General features: G+C 35.5%; 1 protein-coding gene across 2 annotated transcripts in view; it reads left to right on the top strand.

Moving 5' to 3' along the window:
- Positions 1–22,932, top strand: part of SLK (STE20 like kinase) — a 62,314-nt gene that overhangs the window by 34,501 nt on the left and 4,881 nt on the right. Inside the window, exons 8-18 of one of the 2 annotated variants that reach the window (XM_027529336.1) lie at positions 1,385–1,513; positions 2,123–3,493; positions 5,511–5,641; positions 5,866–5,989; positions 7,417–7,596; positions 10,030–10,122; positions 17,750–17,879; positions 18,508–18,632; positions 19,177–19,365; positions 19,916–20,041; positions 20,910–21,023. In XM_027529336.1, the coding sequence (XP_027385137.1) occupies positions 1,385–1,513; positions 2,123–3,493; positions 5,511–5,641; positions 5,866–5,989; positions 7,417–7,596; positions 10,030–10,122; positions 17,750–17,879; positions 18,508–18,632; positions 19,177–19,365; positions 19,916–20,041; positions 20,910–21,023 (2,712 nt within the window). The remainder of the gene's footprint in view (positions 1–1,384; positions 1,514–2,122; positions 3,494–5,510; positions 5,642–5,865; positions 5,990–7,416; positions 7,597–10,029; positions 10,123–17,749; positions 17,880–18,507; positions 18,633–19,176; positions 19,366–19,915; positions 20,042–20,909; positions 21,024–22,932) is intronic. The other variant, XM_027529337.1, reaches the window with a different exon arrangement.

Genomic DNA, 22,932 nt, shown 5'->3' with positions numbered 1-22,932 from the left:
TGTTTAGTTATTTCCATTTTGTCAATCACATCCATTCAGTTTCTCCATTACTAGAAAACAAGTACCTTGGTGACAGGGGCCGTGAGCTAATTAATTTTTTTTTTTAGTGTCTCTTACAGTGAGGGTAAATGTTTAGTAAATATTGCTAACTTTAAGAAAAAATGGGGTTGAAGTGATTGAATAATTTTGTTTTATAGCAGGACTTGTTTGTAATATTTGAAATAAGATTTTTTTTCATGTTTTATTTATTTATTTTAATCTTTATTTTATTTTTTTAATATAAATTTATGTTGATGTATGGCAAAACCAATACAATATTGTAAAGTAATTAGCCTCCAATTGAAATAAAATTTTGTCAAACAATAGTACAGGTAGACAAGTAGAATGACGGATCTTGAAGCAGTTACTGTTCAGTTCAGTTCAGTTCAGTCGCTCAGTCGTGTCCGACTCTTTGCGACCCCATGAATCGCAGCACGCCAGGCCCCCCTGCCCATCACCAACTCCCGGAGTTCACTCAAACTCACATCCATCAAGTCAGTGATGCCATCCAGCCATCTCATCCTCTGTCATCCCCTTTTCCTCCTGCCCCTAATCCCTCCCAGCATCAGAGTCTTTTTCAGTGAGTCAACTCTTCGCATGAGGTGGCCAAAGTACTGGAGTTTCAGTTTTAGCATCATTCTTCCAAAGAACACCCAGGGCTGAGTTATTGTACAACTCCTCCATTATAGTTTTTTAGGTTGCTATTTATCTGGAGGAAGAAGCAAGAAAAATTGCCTTTCTGTCTGTACAAGTATAACCTTCAAATGCATCTTCTCTTGTTTCACTTCCTCCACACTGGAAGACCTTAGTCTGTGCCAAACACTAAGTGCAGAGTACAGAGATGAATAAAATATCTTCTTACTCTTAAAAACATTAGAACTATGTAAAAAAAAAACAGGTGTTTATATTCACTTTTAACAGAACTTTAAAGCTTTCTGTAATTATTGAGGTTTTATATGAGATGTAAGCATACTATTACTTTTTAAGAACTAGTACTTTATTTGAAACTTGGTTTAATTTTAATTTAGGTTTTAGATTATGAAATTTTCAGACATACAGCAGAGTACATGAAGCTATTACCCAGAAGTAATGTGTTGTCATTTTTGACATATTTCTTTCAGATTCTTAAAAAACATGTGCAGATAGAGTTGCAGGCGGCTCCTATTCCTATTCAGTTCCCTTCCCCACCATCTTATCCCAGATGTACTATCATCTGAAGTTGTTTATATTTTTCCTATTTACATGTCAGTGTTTTTACCACATAAGAATGTGTTTTATATATATGAAACTCACTCCACAAGCATTTCAGTTGTTACTAAGTGAGCTCTTTTTAACGATCAAACAGCATCCTTTTGTGACCGTTGATTCCAACAAACCAATTCGGGAGTTGATCGCAGAGGCAAAGGCTGAAGTTACAGAAGAAGTTGAAGATGGCAAAGAGGAGGATGACGACGAAGAAACAGAAAATTCTCTGGTCAGTATTTAAAAACAAAATTGTGTTTTGGTAATTTTTAGAGTTGAATTTTGAGTTACGATTGCATGTATGTCTAAGAATTAATTGATTGCGTTGTTGTTTAGTTGTTAAGTCGTGTCCAGCTCTTTGGCAACCCCATGGACTGTAACCCATGAGGCTTCTCTGTCTGGGATTTCCCAGGCAAGAATACTGGAGTGGGTTGCCATCTCCTTCTCCAAGGGTCTTCCCAACCCAGAGATCAAACCTGTGTCTCCTGCATTGGCAGGTGGATTCTTTACTGCGGAACTACCAAGGAAGCCTGATTTATTGGGTAGCAATACAAAAACCTTTAATTTAGAGGTGAAGATTTATTGAGTTTTCTCCTTGCTTTCAAGTTTGCTCCTTGCTATCCATTTTTGTCATATTTATTATGTGAAGATTTGTCAGTTCTTTAAGTTATTTTTATAATTTTATCAGATTTTACTGAATAAAAATATTAAATCACTATATATATGAATTCATCATTTATATATATATATATATATATATACACACACACATATATGAAATATTGTTTTGGTCACCATCTTATACATTTTTAACACTAAAACTGTATAAAATCTTTTTTAGCCAATACCTGCCAGTAAGCGTGCCTCCTCTGACCTGAGTATTGCCAGCTCTGAAGAAGATAAGCTTTCACAAAATGCTTGTATTTTGGAATCGGTCTCAGAAAAAACAGAACGTAATACTTCTGAAGATAAATTTAACAGTAAAATTCTTACTGAAAAACCCACCAGTGATGAACCTGAAAAGGTTGTGGTGGGTACTGATGAACATGTTAATGATACTCATTTAGAAGCTATGGCTGAACTTCATAATAAAGCAGCAGTAATTGAGGAAAATGGAAGAGAAGAGAAGAGACCCAAGCTTGAAAATCTTCCTGACACAGAAGACCATGAGGCAGTGGACATTAATTCAGTCAGTGAAGGAAAAGAAAATAACATAATGATAACTTCAGAAACAAATACTGAACAGAATCTGAAACCTGAAGAAGAAACAGATCAGGAAAAGCAGCAGATATTTGAAAATAAGATTATAAATTCTGAAGAAATTGAAGATACTACTGTCCAAGGAATGGATTTAGTTTCTGAAGAGACTGGAGAAAAAGAGGCAGATATTCAGGCAATTGAAAATGAAGTTGAGTTTACAAAGGAAGACATCCAAGAGAAACTGGGAAAAGATGACAAAACTGAAAAAGATAGGATCAGTGATACAAGCAAAGTGATAGGAACAAATGAGGCAGAAGATGTTGCTCAGAGGGCAGCTGAGAGCAGTGCTGAGGATGCTCAGCGTAGTGATGGGAAAGAAGTGGGTGATGTAGGCCAGACATTAGTGATCAAGGCCACGGAGGGTCCTGAGGCTGGTGGTACTGAGAAAGCTTCTGTTGAAGAGAGAGTTGAAACTAATGAGACAGACAAAAAATCTGTAGACGGTGAAGGTGAGGAACAACTAATCAGCAATTCAGAGAACCGATTGGAGACCCGTGAGGAAGTTGGGACAAATGATGTTGAGATTACTGAATCAAGTGGCACTGAAGGAACAGAGGTCAGAACTGTAGTGACTGATACTGACCAGAAAGCTTTAGAAAATGAAACTCCTGATGTTCATAAAGCCACTACTGAGATGGACACAGAGCAAAAAGAAATTCCATGTGAAGTGCCAGTTAAAGCAGAACCTCAGGTCACTGCCGCTCCACAGCCCAGTGAACCTCAGCTTGTTCCAGTACCCAGTATTAATATCAATCCTGAAGATGCAGAAAATAAAGGAGAAATAGGTGCTTTGTCAAAACCTGAAACCATGTTACCAGAATCTGAAAATCAAAAGGAAAATGATACTGATTCAGGCACTGGTTCCACTGCTGATAATAGCAGCATTGACTTGAATCTCTCCATTTCTAGCTTCCTAAGCAAAACTAAAGACAGTGGATCAATATCTTTACAAGTAAGTGTATATGGGTCCTTGTTTGGATTTGTCTTTGTCGTTTTGGCAGTTGAGAGTTTATGTAAAACTGATGACTTTCAAACAGACCAACACTAAATCAGTGTAGTATTAACCCTATAAAATTCTTCAGGGCTATGAGAGCAATCAATTAAAAAAAAAAACTAGAGAGATTCTGGATGTAATCGTTAAATTTTTTGGTAGTACCTACCTATTTTTGCCAACTCAATATAAATAGTATAATAAATTGCTTACTGGTATTTGGGTTTTCCTACTGCACATCTCTTTGTAGAATTTTAGCAAGAATCAGTAATATTTGACAGAATAGAGGGCTTATAAGAATGATCTCTTTTAAAGAATGTTGAGGATTTAAACATTTCTTGATTTACTACTGGCCATGCAGATGACCACTCTTAACTCCTCAGTCATAGCCATTTCTGTTGCTGTGTAAATGATTGTGGGAAAACCAAACCAAACACTAAAACCCAGAATGCTTGGAGCTGTTAGAGCATAATTCTCCAATCTGAGTGTGCTTAAAAAGGTAATCATTAGGGAGAGCTATGTAGAAGTATGGACTGAGGCCGGAGAATCAGTGTTTGTAACAGAAGATCCCATGGAATTCTGACACAAGTGAGCCACAGACTGCTTAGAGACTCTGGATTGACAGGTGGCAGAAAAGCAGGAACTTAGAACTGACCTTAGGGATAGGACTCCAGGGCATGGCTGATCCGCCTGCCTATAATGCCCCAGATTATCACTACATGTATTGCTTAGATGGTCTTCAGTTTTCAGTTTATTTTGTTTCAGTGCCTGAAATTCCATTTTTCTGAAGTTCATTTACAAACTTAATAGTTATAGTTAGCCTATCCAAAAAAAAAAAAAAAAAAGCAAATATTTCTGTGAGAAGGCAACATTAATTGTGGATGCTTTAGTAGGAACTGAAGAAATGGAGAATTTGGAGGTTACAGGGAGGTAGGTTAATTTTGGAGCATGCCCACTTTAGGTTTTAGAAGATGTCTGGATAGGGTGGCCATAGTCCAGAGCTTAGGGGAGAGCAGTGTGAGGATACTGGAAACCTCGAGAGTGGAACAGTAAGAGGGTGAAGACTGCAAAGTGCCAAAGACCAACTTAAAAATTCTAATGCCTTTTAAATGTAGTATTTTCACATTTTCCTTTTGATCCCTCTGCTTTCTAACCATTTCCACCTATCACAACTAAGTAATTATCTGTTCTCAGTGTTTATATGTTTATCAGTGTTACATACTTCTGTTATTTCTCTTTGCCTTTAAAAAACATTTGGATACCAGTTGAGGAATGAAGAGTTTGGTCTTGATAAAGGATTTCAGGCAGAAGCTAGCTGGCAGATCTGGTGCTTTGGGTGGTGTGGTGGAGGTGCTGTCTTTCTAGTAACTCTAAAATCACTCCATCTCTGACCCTGAAATGAAGGAGGGCTGGTGATATTATTGTTGTTGATTAAATGAATTTTGAATCTCAGTTGTGGCAGTATTTTAAAGTTATCTGAGAGCCTTTTCAAAATAAAAGCCTCAGCCTTTTCAGACTTGCTGATTTAGATTCTTTTGAGGGATGTGCCTCAGGAATTCATTTTTAATGGTGTTGTGTTTCTGAAACAGAAAAACAGAGGTGTCTGAGAACCTACCAGGTAAAAAGAGGAAGAAAAGATGGTTAACATATAAAGATTGTACTAATTACTCATTTTGTGAATTGGTCATTACCACTTGTGGCTAATTGTGATGTGGTATCATAAGAATTATACATGCATATCATCAAAATGCATAATTTCACTTGAAAAAGATTGATTTCATCTGTAAAGTCATGTGAAAATCAGATGAGGTGTATTTGGTATAACTGGTTTCAGAGATGTCTTACTGCTTTCTGTTCAGCTTTGTATGTGTAGTCTTCATAGCAGTTAGTTCCATTTCTTGTTTTTGTTTTTTTAAGAATATGTTTTCCTTCTCTAGTATTCCCCATATAACGCCTAACTAAAATAAATCTTCCTCAGGAAACAAGAAGACAAAAGAAAACATTGAAGAAAACACGCAAATTTGTTGTTGATGGTGTAGAAGTAAGTGTAACAACGTCAAAGATAGTTACTGATAGTGACTCCAAAACTGAAGAGTTGCGGTTTCTTAGGTGAGTAGAGGAACAACGTGACTTCAGCTGGTTTTGTGACTTCTCAGGTCTCTGCAGAGTCTGAAGAATAGAGAAACAAGTAGTCTTGGCTAGTTTTGAGTTACTGTTTTACTACTTTCCCATTGGAAGAAAATGTTAGTTTTCAAGTTTTTTCTTGTAAAGCATTACTTCAATGGTGTAATTTTTGCTCCTCTTTTTCTGTTGTCACCGTTAAATTTTATCAGACGTCAGGAACTTCGGGAATTAAGATTTCTTCAAAAAGAAGAACAAAGAGCCCAACAGCAGCTCAATGGCAAACTGCAGCAACAGCGAGAGCAAATTTTCCGACGTTTTGAGCAGGAGATGATGGTAAAGTCTTGGAATTTTGTACCATCTTGTTCATAAAGAAATTTACTGCTTAAAAAAATCACTGCTGGGAGGTTTTAGAACTTCTTCTCTGGTTACTAGATTTCTCTGGCTTTGTGATATGTTTTTGGCCTTTGTCTCTTTGGTGTTCTGGGTGTTTTCTTTTTCTTTTCTTCCTGTTTTTGGCCATTTGCCTGACTTACAGTGTGTTGGGTGTCTTTGTTTTTCTTTGATTAAAATCTGTCGTGGAAACCTGGAATCATGAAGCTAATAGATGGTTTGCAAATGTCAATTGCTGGACAACTTTTTATTGCTAAAATTTTACCTCTCAGAATCCAAGATTTTAAGCTGCTCTAGAACAGTTGTCTTCAAAATCGGTTGAGTATTAGAACTTCTTGGGGGATTTTTCAGAATATGCTTACTTCTCTGGCTACTACAGTTCAGCTTCCACATCCCTTTTCACAGCTGCTAGAGAAGTTAGTGCTGACTTATCAAGGGTAATTGTCACTGAGTCTTTAAATTTTTACTTTGTGTCCAAAGTTGGAAAAGAAATTGTTAACATGATATAAAATTTCAATAACTTACGTTGAACATCTAGCTTAATGTAGGTTAGAAAAAAGGATCATTTGAAATGTTATAGGATTCATGGTTGATTATAGTTCTTATGTTTTTTAAGTGGTAAGGATTGTTTTGTGTGAAGTTTGGCATTGCTGATTTCATTTTTGGGGTCCTAACTGAGAATTCCTAAGGAAATAATGAGCTTTTGTTTTCACTGAGTATTTTTGCAGTATATTCTGTTTTTTCAGAACCTTATAAAAACTCTGTTTCTCCTCTCCCCATATTTTCCAAAATATTTTACTTTTTAATTTTTTAAAAGAAAACACTCTTTACAAATAAGTACCTATGTCTAACATTGCAGTGTTATTCAAGTATTATATAAACAGGAATCTTTTGTTGAGAGAATAGCTTTATAATTCTAAAAGGTTTGTTTCAGTGAAATAGGATGTTTATTTTAAGAATTTTGATGAGGAAGAGTAAGTCTAAAAATGACAAGTAATGGTATGTTCTTAAAATAGACTTCAAATATGACCTTTGATTTATCAAAAATCATATAGGAAAAATATTGAAATTTTTCTTTAGTATTTCATAGCAATTGGATATTCTTCTGGATTGTCTATAATTTTTGAATATTCTATACTTATATAATAGAAGAAAGTATTTTCCTTATTAGAAAAAAATGAAAATGCTCATCTTTTTGAAAAATTTTAAAACATATTTTAGTGAATTTGACTTGTTCAGTATTGCAGAGGGTACGTATTTTATCACTAAGTTTAAATGCCAGTTATCAATATGTGCTCTTAGTAAACATTTTCAGTATAAGTTGATATGAGCATTAATGTTAAATGATCTTGAGCTACATCATTTTACAGAGCAAGAAACGACAATATGATCAGGAGATTGAAAATCTAGAAAAACAGCAGAAACAAACTATTGAACGTCTAGAACAGGAACACACAAATCGCTTACGAGATGAAGCCAAACGCATTAAAGGCGAACAAGAAAAAGAGTTGTCCAAATTTCAGAATATGTTAAAGAACCGAAAGAAGGAGGTAAGTGTAACTACCCTTTTCAATGTACATGTGTTTAAGGAGTAAAAAATAATACTTGTTAGTTAAGTGGCACTCATTAATTTTTTTTTTTCCAGTCTTCCCAGCAGTCATGTAGGGTAGCAGTAAGGCTAGAAGCTACCTAATTTTACTGCCAAGAAAACTGGAGTAGAAAAGGTTTTAATGACCTTTTCAAGTTCATAAACACACATTAAATATCCAGCTAACCCTTGAATCAAGACTTCAAATGGAGTCTAATCCATTTTCCTTTTAACCTATCATTCCTCCTTTATTAATGCAATATTCAAGTCCTGACATAGTGATGTTTTTTCCAAGAAAACATGCTATGATCTATTTGCAGGTGGCAACAATATTTCAATTTAGTGTTTATTTGCAATATTTAATTCATGCTTAAAAATTATTTTTTCTTGATTATCTTGAGTACCTTTCTGAGATACTGTGTCCAAACAAAAGCTGAATAACTTGAAATTTGAAATAATATCTCCAAGTTTATCAAAGTGTGAGATACTTTGAAGAATCACAGGTGGAAAATATCTGTAAAGTCATTTGACAAGAATGAATTTTTTCATTTTTCCTGAAACTGTTCCATATTGTCATAGAATCTGTTTTTGTGGTATTATTTACTATTATTATTTTTATTATTGTATTAATGTGTCTTTTTCTTCCCCAATTAAAATAAAACTAAGAACTTTTACATACTAGCAGTTTTGAGAGATAATTTTATAATTTATTCTGTTCCTTTAGTGTAGGAGGAGAATTTATCTTTATCTTTATGGACAATATTATGATCAGATTTATTAGTTTTGGAGCAAACTAACATCAACCAAACTAGGGAATACATTTTCACTTTTGTTGCATGTCCCCAGTACTCAGATTCATTGATTTTAACAATGAAATGCAGAAAATGGAATATCATATTGCTGAACTTCAGGATCTGGTTTTAAAAGGATAGAATCAAATATTAATCGTACATTCTTTGATTTCTCTAGGTAAAGATGAGTGAAATGGTATATAGCCATTTGATGTGGCTTCCATTTCTAAAAATTACTGTTTTGTTACTGTTTATTTTATTTCATATAGAATTGCTTTATATACCATGATGTATGACTTTACTGAGACCAAATGTTAATTTTTCTTATAAACCATGGATAGATGGATAGTTTTTATTAAAAGGTTGCTTTCTAATATCAGATTAAATTTTAAAAATTTTGTAGGTAAATATGTGATTTAATTTTAGAGATAAAAATGTTTCTAGTTATTGTTACTGTTTTAGAGTAGGAGAGGTTTAGCCATCAAACGTGTTTGAGATCGTGATATGCATATTTAAAATAATTATGTATTTTTTTCCTTATTGCTAAACTTCTTGCATTTGGGGAGTCTCTTCTTTTTAATGGTGATTTGGTTTCATGAGAGATTACTGATGGGAAATTGTAAATACACTTGTTAAATCAAAATCAGTCTGTTTCACAGACCGTAAATGGCATGTGGTGATTTGGAATCTGGTTGCTTTTGGTGCTTCTACTTATACACACATGACCGTCTTTCATAGTTGGATTACAGATTTGTTCTTAGGTGGAATACACGTCTCGGATTTTGAAGTGATTAAAAGAAGGAGCTCTAAAATACACTTTATTTTATAATATATTTATCTGGTATAATAAATCATAGCATACTAAACTTATTTTTTGAGGGCTTTATATTATAGATTTTAAAGTTGACAATTGATTTTGGCTTTAAAGTTGACAATTGATTTTGGCTTAATTTATCAGCAAAGGAGAATGTTATTCTAATTTAACCCCAAAGTTTTCAAATATGTTCATTTTTATCACACCATGTATAAAATGGTGTTTTATAAAAAAAGAAAACTTGGTGTGCATTTATTTCTCCTTTGTGTTATTCTAAGGCTTACTATTGTTTTTCTTTTGATCTCATTAAGTGGATTTCATTTAGAATTATCTCAGTGGTTTTATCAAGCCAATCATGAAATGTTGCAGTTTTATAAATGAATGGTGTTAGTTTTCCTTATATCCAGTATATCAAACAGTGTCAATAGACAATGTCAATAGATACGTTTATAATTTTATGGTCTTTCAAGGTCAGTTGGGTTTATTGCCTTTAGTTCAGCATCAGTGCTGCAAGTAATTCTTTACTGATCACCTTCAAATTTAAGAGAGAATGATATGTAGGGATAATTAAGCAGCTAATTAACCTTTATATGGTGTAATGTCCCTTTCTGCATTATGATTAAGCATGTTCTATCCTTTCATTTCTTTTTCTTCAAACTAACACCTGTGCTGATGCATGTTGAAAGGAACTTTTTAACAGCTTTATCTGACTTGTAGCTTGTCTGCTCACATAAATGCTTGCTGTGGAGAAAGTATTTTTCCCCACCTCCTGCATGCTTATACACTGTAGGTTATAAATGAAGTGGAGAGAGCACCCAAAGAGCTGAGAAAAGAGCTCATGAAACGCAGGAAAGAGGAGCTTGCACAAAGCCAGCATGCTCAGGTAACAGCAGCAGCTTAATGCTACTAAAAACAGAAAGCGGCATTATTCTCACAGCTCAATAAACCATGGTTAAAAGGGTAAATTCTGTACTTATTATATGATGTTGACATCTCCTCAGACAAAGGGTCCCAGGGCATTCTTTATGTAGTGCTAAATTCACACTAATGGTGACATTTAAGTTGCTAATATGAAATTAAGTGAAATGTTTAGAAAGCTGACTGCAGATGAAATAAACATGTATGTTAATGTATAATCCACTGTATTCTTATTTTAATCGTGATGGAAGCTTACATTTTTAAGTGGTAATGTCAATGTTTGATAGAAGACTTTTAGGACAGAAAAATATAGAGGGTGAGTATATAAGCTTTGTGCGTACAAAAAGAATGCATATTAAAAGGCCATTAATTTGGGAGTCCTCTGTTGGCCTGGTGGTTAGGATTCTGGGCTTTCACTACTGTGGCCTGGGTTCAGTCCCTGGTTAGGGAAATAAGACTCCACAAGCTGGTAAATGATAATGTTAAATGGTAGATCAAACATTTATTACTGTTAAACTCAACAATATAAGCTACTTAAAACCGTATTTTAAATATTAAGTATGTTCTTTTTGATTCAGAATCTAGCAGTTACAAAAATAGTTGTTACCTAAGTAAACTTGATTTTAGGTTATAATAAGGCTGAACCTGTTAATGGGTAAATTCTTTACAAAACTAGATAAATTGGTATTTTCAACAGAATTTTCTAGAATTACCTCACAGTACTCTACGAGGTCTTTTATACTTGGGATCATCTTTCTTTTAATTAAGTTTGTACTCAGCCTGGAGGCAAAGAGAGAAATGAGCTCAGTTTGTAGTTACAAATGTTAATGAAAGGGAGAAGAGACATGGATTATTTATTATTTGTTGCTTTAAATTTCCTTTTGAATGTGGGTTTTTATATAATTTAAAAAGTTGGATCCCAGCCTTTTGAATTTTATAGATTCATGGAAAGGAATATAGAAACCAACAGAAACCTTTGGGGACCATGACCAGTGCATTGTCATTAAAATTTTTTTTGTTGTTTTTTGTCAAGGCAGGATATTTGAAACTGTCATTTACTTGTCACTATCATTTCAAACTAGGAATTATTTTAACACCATGAAAAATAAGAAAAATATCTTGGAACTTTAAAATTTTAATAAAATTAGGCTATTTAAATAAATTTATTATTTTTTTTTTCCTGTGAGTCAAAATTTTGTCTTGGCCTAGTATGGGAATTGCTACAGGCACACCTCTTTTTATTGTTCTTTGCTTCTTTGTGGTTTTGCAGTACTGTGGTTTTTTTTTTCCCCCACAAATTGAAGGTTAATGCAACCCTGCATCAGGCAAGTCTGTCAGCACCATTTTTCCAACAGTATTTGCTTGCTTCATGTCTCTTTGTTACCTTTTGGTAATCTCACAGTATTTCAAACTTTTTTATTATTATTATATTTGTTATGGTGATCTCTGATCTAAAATCTTTGATGTTACTACTACAACTTACTGAAGGGTCAGGTAATGGTCAGCATTTTCAGCAATAAACTACTTTTTAATTAAGGTATGTATGTTGTTTTTTTCAGACAGTGCTATTGCATACTTTATTTAATAGAATACAGTATAGCATAAACATGACTAATGTATTTGGGAAAATTCATGTGTTTTGCTTTATTGCGTGGGCTAGAGCTGAACCTGCAGTATCTCCAAGGTTATCTCTGTTATCAGGTGATAACGCAGGCGCAGTGTTCACTGTGGGTCGTACTGATTTCACCTGTATGAACTCGTGTAGCCTCACAACATAGGAGGTAGTTACTCGTACGACCCACATGCTACAGGTGAGGGGACGAAAGCACAGGAGGGTGAATGTCTCTCCAAGTTCACACATTTGGTTAATGGTGGAGCTGGAATTCTCATCTCGGCACGTTTGCCTCCACGTTTCACACACTGAACCATGTCATCCTGCCTCGTATTTAAGCTACCTGTTCTGTGCCTGGTCTGAACTCTTACTGGCTTGGCCCAGTGGTCGTTAGCCATGTCTTACTGATAGCTGAAGAGGAAGTCCTTCTTGGCCCCACATCTGTTTTTGGATAATTTCAGATTTCACGCCAGATAACAACAATTTGGTTTTGCCTTGTGAAGGGATATGGAGTTTAATTCCAAAAGGCAGTATGTCAGACTCTATTATAGAGTCGAAAGTAAGAATTTAGTGTTGACTGAATCAGGTGATCCAGTGCTTTAATAATGCTTTAATAAAACTTTGTAGGTGATTTTTCATATAGTTTGCGATGCTAGCCTGTATTTTCCGACTAAAGCTAAAATCAGTAGTAAATTTCTTTCTGTAAATTTAATGACAAATTTAGTAAATAACTGATTTCAAAAGTTTTTATATTTAGCTACTGCTTTTGATGAAAATGCTAGATAACTTTACAGAGTCTAATATTTTAAACTTTTTAAAGACTATGAATAATAACCATATAGCCATGAAACTAGAATTTATTTGATAATCTAGTCCAGTGGTCTTCAGACTGTACTCCTAGGAGCTGTTGAGTTTGGAAGAAGCACATTGAGAATTCTTCAGAAATGAGAACAGTAGAGCTCTGTACTCCTAATTCCAGAGCAGTACCGCTTTTCATCTGTTTTATAAACTGAGATTTTTTAGACGAATTTTTTAAAAAGAGAGTTCAGCTGGTTTAAAAAACAACAGCAACAAACTATAGAGGTTGGAAACCACTGATCTAGTCCAGATCCTTCATTCTACAGGCCCTTTTGTTAACTGACTTGTTCCATGCCTCAGGAAGTTCAGCGTTTGTATAATTATTCTTGCCATTTACAAAAAGTCATTCAGCTCTGTTCTCACCTGGGAGGCGCGTTGTATTCTGATCCACAGGGCGTTGCTCAGGTCATGATTCAGTCTTTTCAGTTGTCATCTTGTGCAGTCTTCAACGCCCCAATGCAGGACGTAAGTCCCCCGTGCCTTACAGGAGGATGCCTTCTGTTTTACCTGCTTTTCTTTGGCTCACATGTGCCTTTTCACTGTTAGTTTCATTTGTTATAAATCTATAAGATTGATAAATGACAATGTCAATAGTAATAACCCGACATGAACTTTATAGTATAGTATTCTTTGAAGAATATTCACAATTCTCACTGCCAACCCCCTAATATGGAGGTGGCGTGTACCCATTTTACAGATGAAGACATCGAAGCACAGAAGACTAAGTGATTTGCCTAAAGTTGCAAAAGAGATTAGTGGTAGAGCTGGAACTAGAACACTTCTACTATAGTGTTCTTTTTTCTGTCTACTCCACCACAGATTTTAATCTGAGATTTTCCTCTTTTTTTCAAGAAATGTCTTCCCAATAGTTTTTTCTGTGTTTTTGCACATGTGAGAAATTGAATGAATGCTGTGATTAGATTTTTATCTTCGTGTGAAGTGACGTTTTGATTGCATATATGTTTATGTAGATATTTTAATTATGGTTATGGTCAGAAAAGCCATGTTAAAAGTGGTGATTTCAGTTCCATTTAGTTTTCACTATTCAAATTGTCCCATTATGAATAGTGGGTCGCTATTCTCCATGTTGTAGTTTTAAATTAAGTGTGGAATTCCAGGCTGTATTCTTTCTCACAGTTTCTATAGGGAAATGAGTAGCTTATTTAACACTATAATTTTGTTTGTGATGTTTGATATACACAACTGGAATAGATAGAATACAGCTTGATTTCAACCCCTTCTTCCCCCTCTCTTGAAATTACTTATTTATCTTTATTATTGACAGCCATTGGATTCTATTGTTTTCTAAAAGAGTAAGCAAAATGTTATTTTATGATGAGAGGGAGGAATTAATGAATACAAACACTTTTCTGATCATTACCATTTTACACTTTTCTTTTAAGTTAAAATGATCAAATTCTGTATCCAAATAGCCCCACATATCATAATTCTTCCTTATAGTTTCCTAGAACCCAAAGCTGTATTTTTAACGTTTACAGTTATCGGACTAATAAAATTCCATATCAGAATTAAAACTTGTACATTTAAAGGGCACTCATTTTACAATTTGTATGTCCATTTTGAAATTGTTACTCCTAGTGATAGAATTGATCTGTTGTTATTTTATTAAAGTGAATGTAGTTTGTGCAGTCTTTTTGGAATGTAAGATCACTTTTCTTTTAGATCCTAAGTAATTTCTAATTACAGGTTCCCCTGTGAATGTATTATTCTCGGCTTTTGAAGTTAGGAACTTTAATGAAAGCTCAGTGATACTAAATCTTCATTTCTTTTATGATAATAAAATATATTCATTAGCATGTAAGGGACCCTTTGGACTTCGCTGGTGGCTGAGACGGTAAAGCGTCTGTCTACAATGTGAGAGACCTGGGTTTGATCCCTGGGTTGGGAAGATTCCCTGGAGAAGGAAATGGCAACCCACTCCAGTACTCTTGCCTTGAAAATCCCATGGACGGAGGAGCTTGGTGTAGGTTACTGTCCTTGGGGTCGCAAAGGGTTGGGCGCTACTGAGTGACTTTGATCTTCCCTGTAGCTCAGATGGCAAAGAATCTGCCTGTAACGCAGGAGACCTAGGTTTAATCCCTGGGTCAGGAAGATCTTCTGGAGAAGGGAATGGCAATCCACTCCAGTATTCTTGCCTGGAGAATCCCATGGACAGAGGAGCCAGGCGGGCTACAGTTTGTGGGGTCGCAAAGAGTCGGACACAACTGAGTGACTAACATTGCTGCTACTGCTAAGGGCTCAATAAATAGGAGTTAACTATATTGGTGTTGAAGAAAGGGGACAGATAACTGTGATGGAAGTCAAATCTTAACCATATTGAAAATCAGTATCAAGAATACCTAATGAATAAGGGACCCTTTTAGGTATTTTTAAGCTTTAATATAAACATCAGTTGCATATATTTTGGCTGTGTAATCATCCACACTCTGCTTAATTATTCAAGCCCATAGCTCAGTAAGGCAGTTGATGTCTTTGCAGACTTGGAAGATGAGGAAACATTTCCATCGTTTATGTGCCTTGGTTCTTACCTGTTGATCTGTGTTTTATCTTCTGGAGAAGCATGGTGCTAGTTGTGCCAGCTTCTAGATAACAGTCTTCGCTCTTTTCTTCCCTCTTATATACTGGCCACTTCAGGGCATGCTTCTGCAGTTCTTTGTCATTCACTTTGAATCTTCATTTCTGGATCCTTTTATTCCTTGCTTTGAGTTCTCTGTGGTTTACTTTGGAACTTCTGAAAGTATGTTACTGAGGGAAGGGGCCCACTATGCTTTATAGGGACTGACAGATAAAACCAATTTGGGACCAATAGAGTGGAAGCTCCTTGAAGGGAATGCTGTCTTTTATTGATTTTAGTAACCATGGAAGTAGCACAGACCCCAGCATTTATTAAGTGCTTGAAAAAGGTTTTCTTTGAACTGAACTCTTACTTAATTTAGACAAATACAATAATATAACCAAAAATTGCCTTGACAAGAAATCACATTCACTTTTTTAATGGCACTGGTTTATACAGGTGACCCTTCAACAATTTGGGTTTTGGGGTGCTGACCGTCCACGCAATCGCACATTCACGTACAACTTCACAGTTGGTCCTCCACATCACAGTTCCACATCTGCACAGTCAGCCAACCACATGATGCTTAGGGCAAATTTAGTGGAAAATCCACCTTTATTTGGACCCATGCAGCTCAAACCTGTGTTGTTGAAGGGTTCACTGTATTTACCTTTTTATTTTCACCTAGGTACTTATTTGTCCAATCTTTTACAGTTGATTTCTTTGTCCAAATGTAATATTTATATTTATGATAATTTGGACCAATTATTTTTGTCCACACATATTTTTTTTAAGTTATCTATGCAAACTAATGATAAAAATACTGAACAAAATAAAATTTTTGCTGTATCTGCAGGTTATATTGTTTACTAAACAAGTTTACATATAGAAATTTTACAGTGAAATTAGAGAATCAGTTTAATTTTTATTATAAATGATATTTACTGTAAGAAAAGAGAAGCTTGAACAACTTATTTTGTTATAACTGCTTATGATAGGATGGAGATTTTGCAGTCTTATTAAATAAATCTAATTAGCTTTGTAATAGTCATTGAGTTCTTTTCTTTTTTGCTATGATAAAGTTATGTGACTGTAGTCAAGTTGGCATTTGTAATTTTTTTTGTATAAATGCTCAGCATTAATTTTATCTATGAAGCTGACAATGTACATTGTGTCTTTTTTTAATGACACATAAATACATTTCTTGTCCGCAGTACAAAAGATCATAATCGATACAAAACTCTACTGGCAGTTGTACTTCTTAGAAACAGTTCACTAGTCTTTCTGCTGTACATTTGTATTCATGCTAAAATACAAATCACAATGCAGATGATACAGCAGCATTTGTGACAGCAAATTAACAGGATGTCATGGATGGTGAGACCTGATTCTCATTTCCAGAGAATCAGTAGTAAGAGAAGCATCTTGAGGAACATTGCCAGGCTCACTCTGCATTGAAGACCAGGCTGGTGGTGGTCCAGATGCTGCCAGACTCTGTCCAAGGCCTGAAAAATGGTTCCAAAACAAATCCTGAGGTTTTTATCATCTCTTAGATATACAAGAGAAGGGATTATAGGTGAAGTGCTGCTTCAACCCTAAAGCTCTAAACCCACACTCAAATTGATAAGAATATCCCTTGAATTAATCACAAGCTACCGTAACTGCCAAATGAGGGATAGAGATCCAATTGGTTACTTGAAAATTTTGCATTTCTTCAATATGGGTATTGTTCCTGTTCCATCCACAAATGTATAATCTAGCATAGCAACCATAAGTCCCTTTAACCTTTTCTTTCCTTATACAGTAATTGAGGGATTTTTAAAAAAGCATAAATTTGGCATTTGAGCAAATAGTATGTATTCAGTAAATATTTGTTGAATGAGTGACTCCCAAACATGTTGGTGGAATTCTCTGATTATAAGGAATTTTGTTTGTAGAGTTATAAAGTGTAGCTGTCTTTCCTGTTTCTAGTTCCTGCTTCTCTAGCAAAGCATTATTTCTCACTAAGTCCTTAAAGTATGGCTCTTCTTACACACAGGCTGGAGATACAGACACTGTCTTTCTCTGTTAGTATAGCCATGGTGTTGCTTCCTAACTCTGTTAATAGAAAAATACAGACTTTAAAATTCCCAACTCCTGTTTTACTTGTTTGTTCTTTATTGCCCCCCTTCCTAAAAGGCATTCTTTTTCATTTTTATTGTAGCCACACTCTAGTGGATTGAATAGTCAGTTTTAGAAGGTGTAAGTTTATTTTTTTCTCAAAGATGTCAGCATATTGGGCATTTAATCATGAGTAGTTTATATAGACTTCTTTTGTGTGTATTATTCTTAGTAGTGAGTTCACAATATTAAATATGCTAGTACTTTCTTTCTGGTCTTGAGTTGGGTGACAAATAACATGTTATGCCTATACTGTATAATTTTTAAATCTAGTTAACTTTAGAAACTTGGTTCAGAAATCTTGTTAATCACTGAGACATACAGCCACATAGATAACTGGATGTTTTGCTCCATAGATACTTACTAACTGATGGTTATGTCTATTAGGAACAAGAGTTTGTTCAGAAGCAACAACAAGAATTAGATGGCTCTCTGAAAAAGATCATCCAACAGCAGAAGGCAGAGTTAGCCAATATTGAAAGAGAGTGCCTGAATAACAAGCAGCAGCTCATGAGAGGTATATGAAATATGTGGCATATGTATATACATAATATGTCTTGAAACATTGCAGAGATATGCTTGGAAATTATTTGAATGCTTTCTTTTGCTAGAGTGGTAGAGGGAAAGATAAAAAGGTAAATAAGAGGAATATACTTTATAAAATTCAGAACTACTGCAGGACATAGAATTCCTTTATGGCAATAGAAGTGAACAATAGAAGTGAAGTAAACATATAATCCCTAAAACATCTTTTTGTCCAGGTGATGCTAGAAATACACCTAAGTAATTTTAGGTGTTCCTTATACCCTGTAATGGTATACTTAATTGGCTACATGATAGAATGGAATTTTAAGCACTTATTTCCTTGAACAAATACCTTGGGTATTTTTTCTTTCTCACTGAGATGATTAAATGGAATTTTAGTGTTGGGAGTGGGGCATTCTTTGTTTACAGGACATTAGAACAGAATGGAAAGTGGTAATGGATATTATCTTTACATTGGTAATATTTCTTTTATAGCTCAGAATGTCTTGTGTGTATTAATTAGTGTATTAGAACACTTTTATGTAAATATTAAAACAAGGACCAGAGTACATTCGTGAAAAGAGCAAAGTGACATTTTGAAAATTACCTTCTCCTTCCAGCTCGAGAAGCTGCGATTTGGGAGCTTGAAGAACGACACTTACAAGAAAAACACCAGCTGCTCAAACAGCAACTTAAAGATCAGTATTTTATGCAAAGACACCAGCTACTTAAGCGCCATGAGAAGGTTAATGAAAAGAAATTTGTTCACTTTTTTGTTCATTTTAAAGTTTGCAGAGCTGTTTATTTTTGAAACTTATATTTTTTACAGAATTAAGTTTTAAGTATCCTTTCTTTTGTCCTAAAATTTATTTGATGAAATCTGGAGTAATTAATATATGTTGATCATTATTGCAAACTTCTTTTCTACAAATTCCAAGAAAGGTAACTAATAAACAGTGCTTAAAGACCTGTTACACATTATAGTCTTCATCTTGTCTCTCAAAGGTAGCTATTTTGGCTTCTTTTTAATTCAGATATCTTAAAAATGTGGACTCCCTGTATTTAGTATAAGAGAGTTAACATAAGACTCTTATTACTATTAGCTTTATTTTTCTTATAAATTTCTTTCTTTCTTTTTTTTTTTTTTTTTGTCCTAATGGTTTACTGATCAGAATGTAACAAGGGAGAGAATAATTTGGGGAACAACAGCAAAATGACATGTTTGAGCATATTTGTGGGTACTGGGTATTAAATTATCTCAATATCACTGGATTCTGAAACTTTCTTAGGAAACAGAACAAATGCAGCGTTACAATCAACGACTTATTGAGGAATTGAAAAACAGACAGACTCAAGAAAGAGCAAGACTGCCTAAGATTCAGCGTAGCGAAGCCAAGACTCGAATGGCCATGTTTAAGAAGAGTTTGAGAATTAACTCAACAGCAACGCCAGATCAGGACCGTGACAAAATTAAACAAGTAAATAAGCAGATTACTCTCTTCTTTTTTTAGGTGTAGAAGTTTTGGATGGTCTTTAGAAGGACCACATAATTGTGTTGTAAACATTGGGGCCACTTTGGGGTTGTTGATGTTCACCATGGCTCCGTACACACATGGTGTGTCCTAGCTCCCTCTCCTCCAGTGCTGGCCACAGAGAGCTGCTGTCTCCCAGGCCCCGCACAAGATCCAGGTTGATCCCAAGACCGGCCCTGGGAATAAGGTGATTTGACCAGCTTTACAGTCAAACATACGGCCTCACTGTACTTCTGTAGTCACAGTTCCCACACACAAATTAACTGAGGTCACTAAGCAGATAGGAGAAACAAGGTTTGAATCAGAAATCTCTCCCCACCTCCCTACCCCAACCAAAGCCATGATGTAGACTCCAGCTTTGAGTCCTAGCGTATTATTACTTGTAGCTTTAGTTTATTGTACTTTAAGCTTTGTTAAATTCCTTAATTACACTTTTGGAAGATGCAGAAATTACATTGCCTATTAACCATATTTATCTTGTTTTTCTTTTTTATAGTTTGCTTCTCAAGAAGAAAAGAGGCAGAAGAATGAGAGAATGGCTCAGCATCAAAAACATGAAAATCAAATGCGGGATCTTCAGCTGCAGTGTGAAGCCAACGTCCGCGAGCTGCATCAACTGCAGGTCAGCTCCAGAAGCCAGAAGGCAGAGCTGGTGGTAGAGGCAGCACCAGCAGCACCGGTGGCTGGCTTTAAGGAAGTGATAGGTACTCACAGTAAGCTGCACATGGCTTGAGAAGATCCCAGAACGTAAAGGTTTTCTTTCCTCTGTAGACCCAAAGGAAGATCAGTTTAGTATCAGGGGCACCTGTTGAGATTTCCTACAGCCATGATTAGTATAAACATGAAGCTAATTTATGATATAAGAAGTTGCATCTTTCAAAAGTACTATTGAGAATTTGTAGTGTATTTTGCAAAGAAGATGAACAAAGTTTTGAAAATAATGTAGGCTGTTTTGTTCTGAATTTTAAAATTCTTTTATTTCAGTATAAATAGTTCATTTTCTTCAAGGTTTTTGAAAAAAGCGATCAATATATGAGAAATTTTCTCCTGATATATAATTTCTAAAATGTTTACAATTTCAGAGTAGTATATATACATTGTGGATATCGTATATACTTGCTTAATTTTCTAGAGCAGAAAATAGTTTCTAATCCCGTGTTCTGGTACCATTGGATAAAATGCTTGCAAGGTGCCCTCTGAAGTGTCAGTTTTGTGAGTAAACCTTAGAATGGGAAATCAGGATCAAACTAGTTCTTTCCAGTCAAGTTCTTTTTATATGGTAAGTAACAGATCTAGCCTCTAAATGTGCAAAAGTGAAACTATGACTCATTTCATAATTCTTGGTCCTTGGTTGTTAGAAGACAATTTCAACCTCAGTAGTAGCTTTATGTTTGATGAATGTATATATATTTTTATTTTGGAAGATAATTGTATTTGTGAAAAATTGCTAATGTCATCTGAAATTTTTTTAATTCAAACTTTCTTTTCAGAATGAAAAATGTCACCTCTTGGTTGAACATGAGACTCAGAAACTAAAGGAGTTAGATGAGGAACACAGCCAAGAATTAAAGGAATGGAGAGAGAAATTGAGACCTAGGAAAAAGGTAATTTTAAAAGCTTTAATTAAAATACACTTGCATTCGTCCTCCTAGCTGTTGGCTCTTTACCTAATATGTGTCAGGGACGAGAGACACAGAGATGAGGAGTCCAAGTCCCAAAGGTTCAGAATCTAGTTGACGAGCAGCTGCAGATGAGTAGGAGCGTTTCTCTGAAGGAGGTAAGTACACGGTACAGAGTAGAGTAGCACAGTGTACCAGCAACAGAGCAGGAGTACTTCAGTCTGCCCGGGGAAGGCAGGAGGCGTGAGAGAGGAGATGCCTTGTGAGCCAAATGAGGCCTGATGGATGAGTAAGAGCTTGCTGGAAGGACAGACAGATTGGAGTGGGATGGGGCAATTTAAGTACAGAGAAGAGAAAGAGTGAAAATGATGTGTACAGGAATCACATGTGGCTCCCTGTCATGGTAGGGTGAGAGGCAGTGTGTGCCTGTGTGTAGGCATTAGGGAGGGAGAGAAGGAAGGGATGACAGCTTAGTCTGGATGGATGAACTGGAGCCAGATTATAAGGCTCTTACGTGCTGTGTTCATTGACAGTCTAGGAAAGTAAGAAAGGCTTCCTACCCCACAACCAGCCAACCATCTTCCTTATGTGCACTTGACTCCCTGCTAGCCTGGCCCAGCTGGTCAACCATTTGAACTCTGTCTTTTCTATTCCTTATATGATTCTCTCAGTTTTCAAACTTAAACCTTTATTTTCTCTTGGGCTTCCTGCCTGCTACACATTTCAACCATTCCTTTCTTCCATTCATCCAGTCAGTTAATCAAGGAAATAATATTTAGTTCCTATCATGTGCTGATAAAACTTTCTAGAACTGACCAAGTGAGCTGATAGTGTGGCTTTTAAACTTGAATTTTGTTTATTGTTATGTTTTTGAATAGGTGGTACATTGATGTGTTTCTGAATTCAAAGGGTACACATGGGATGAAAGTGAGAATTCCCTTCTCCAGTTCCTCCTTTCACTCTAACTGTTGCTTTGAATTCCTCCCCAGTTGAACTGGTTGACAGTGGTCACAGTCCGGTGGCATTATCCACCTGTTATTCTTAAAAGTCTCGTCTCACCTGAAGTTTGTGACATAGTCTCTTCTTTCTCTGTGCCTTTTTTTTTTTTTTAATCACTTTTCTATGTCATCCAGTCACCTGAAAGGTGGACATTTCCCATTTTGCATTCTTACCTCTGCTCTTTGCATGATGATCTTACAGATTGTCCTGGCTTCAGCTGTGGCATATTTAAGGACAATTCCACAACTTGTATAGAATACAAATTCTAAAGTGATGCAAGTCTGGGTTCGAGTCTCAATGCTGACACTGGTTAATTTTTTCTCTTAACACCTCTGAGCTCCGTTTTCCTCGTGTGTAGAATGAGGATGTTACTGCCTCCCTGATTGGCCTTGTTAAGACAGTAAACAGAAGCTGTGTGTACAGTCCTTGTCAGTTCTTTACAGCACTTAAGATTTGGTCAGGATCAGTGAGTGTTTGTTATTGCTGTAATTTTATTGTTTTTATTATTGGTTCACGCTCTCAGTTCCCATGTCCCATCTGAATGTTCCATTCCTCCTCATTTTATTCCTTCTGTTCCATTATCATCTCATCAGAGGTTTCTTTTTTAGATGACTGTATAAAATAGCTTCAGTGCCCACCTTGAACACTCCTCTGTCCCCTCACCTTTCTTTGTTTTTCTTCATAATATTTATCACCACCAGACACATTTCTTTATTGTTTGTCTTCTCTCACCAGAATGTGAGCTCCTTGAGGGCAGGGGCATCGTATCTCTGTTCACTCTTACATACCCAGCTCCTGGAACAGTTCCTGCACATTGTAAATGATCAATACATGCCTGTTGAATGTTATTCAGTGTTGACTAAAGATTGTAAACTCAGTGGAGGTAAAACTAAAC

This window comes from Bos indicus x Bos taurus, chromosome 26, assembly GCF_003369695.1.
Source record: "Bos indicus x Bos taurus breed Angus x Brahman F1 hybrid chromosome 26, Bos_hybrid_MaternalHap_v2.0, whole genome shotgun sequence".
Lineage (NCBI taxonomy): Eukaryota > Metazoa > Chordata > Mammalia > Artiodactyla > Bovidae > Bos > Bos indicus x Bos taurus.
This window is presented reverse-complemented; position numbering and strand designations above follow the sequence as displayed.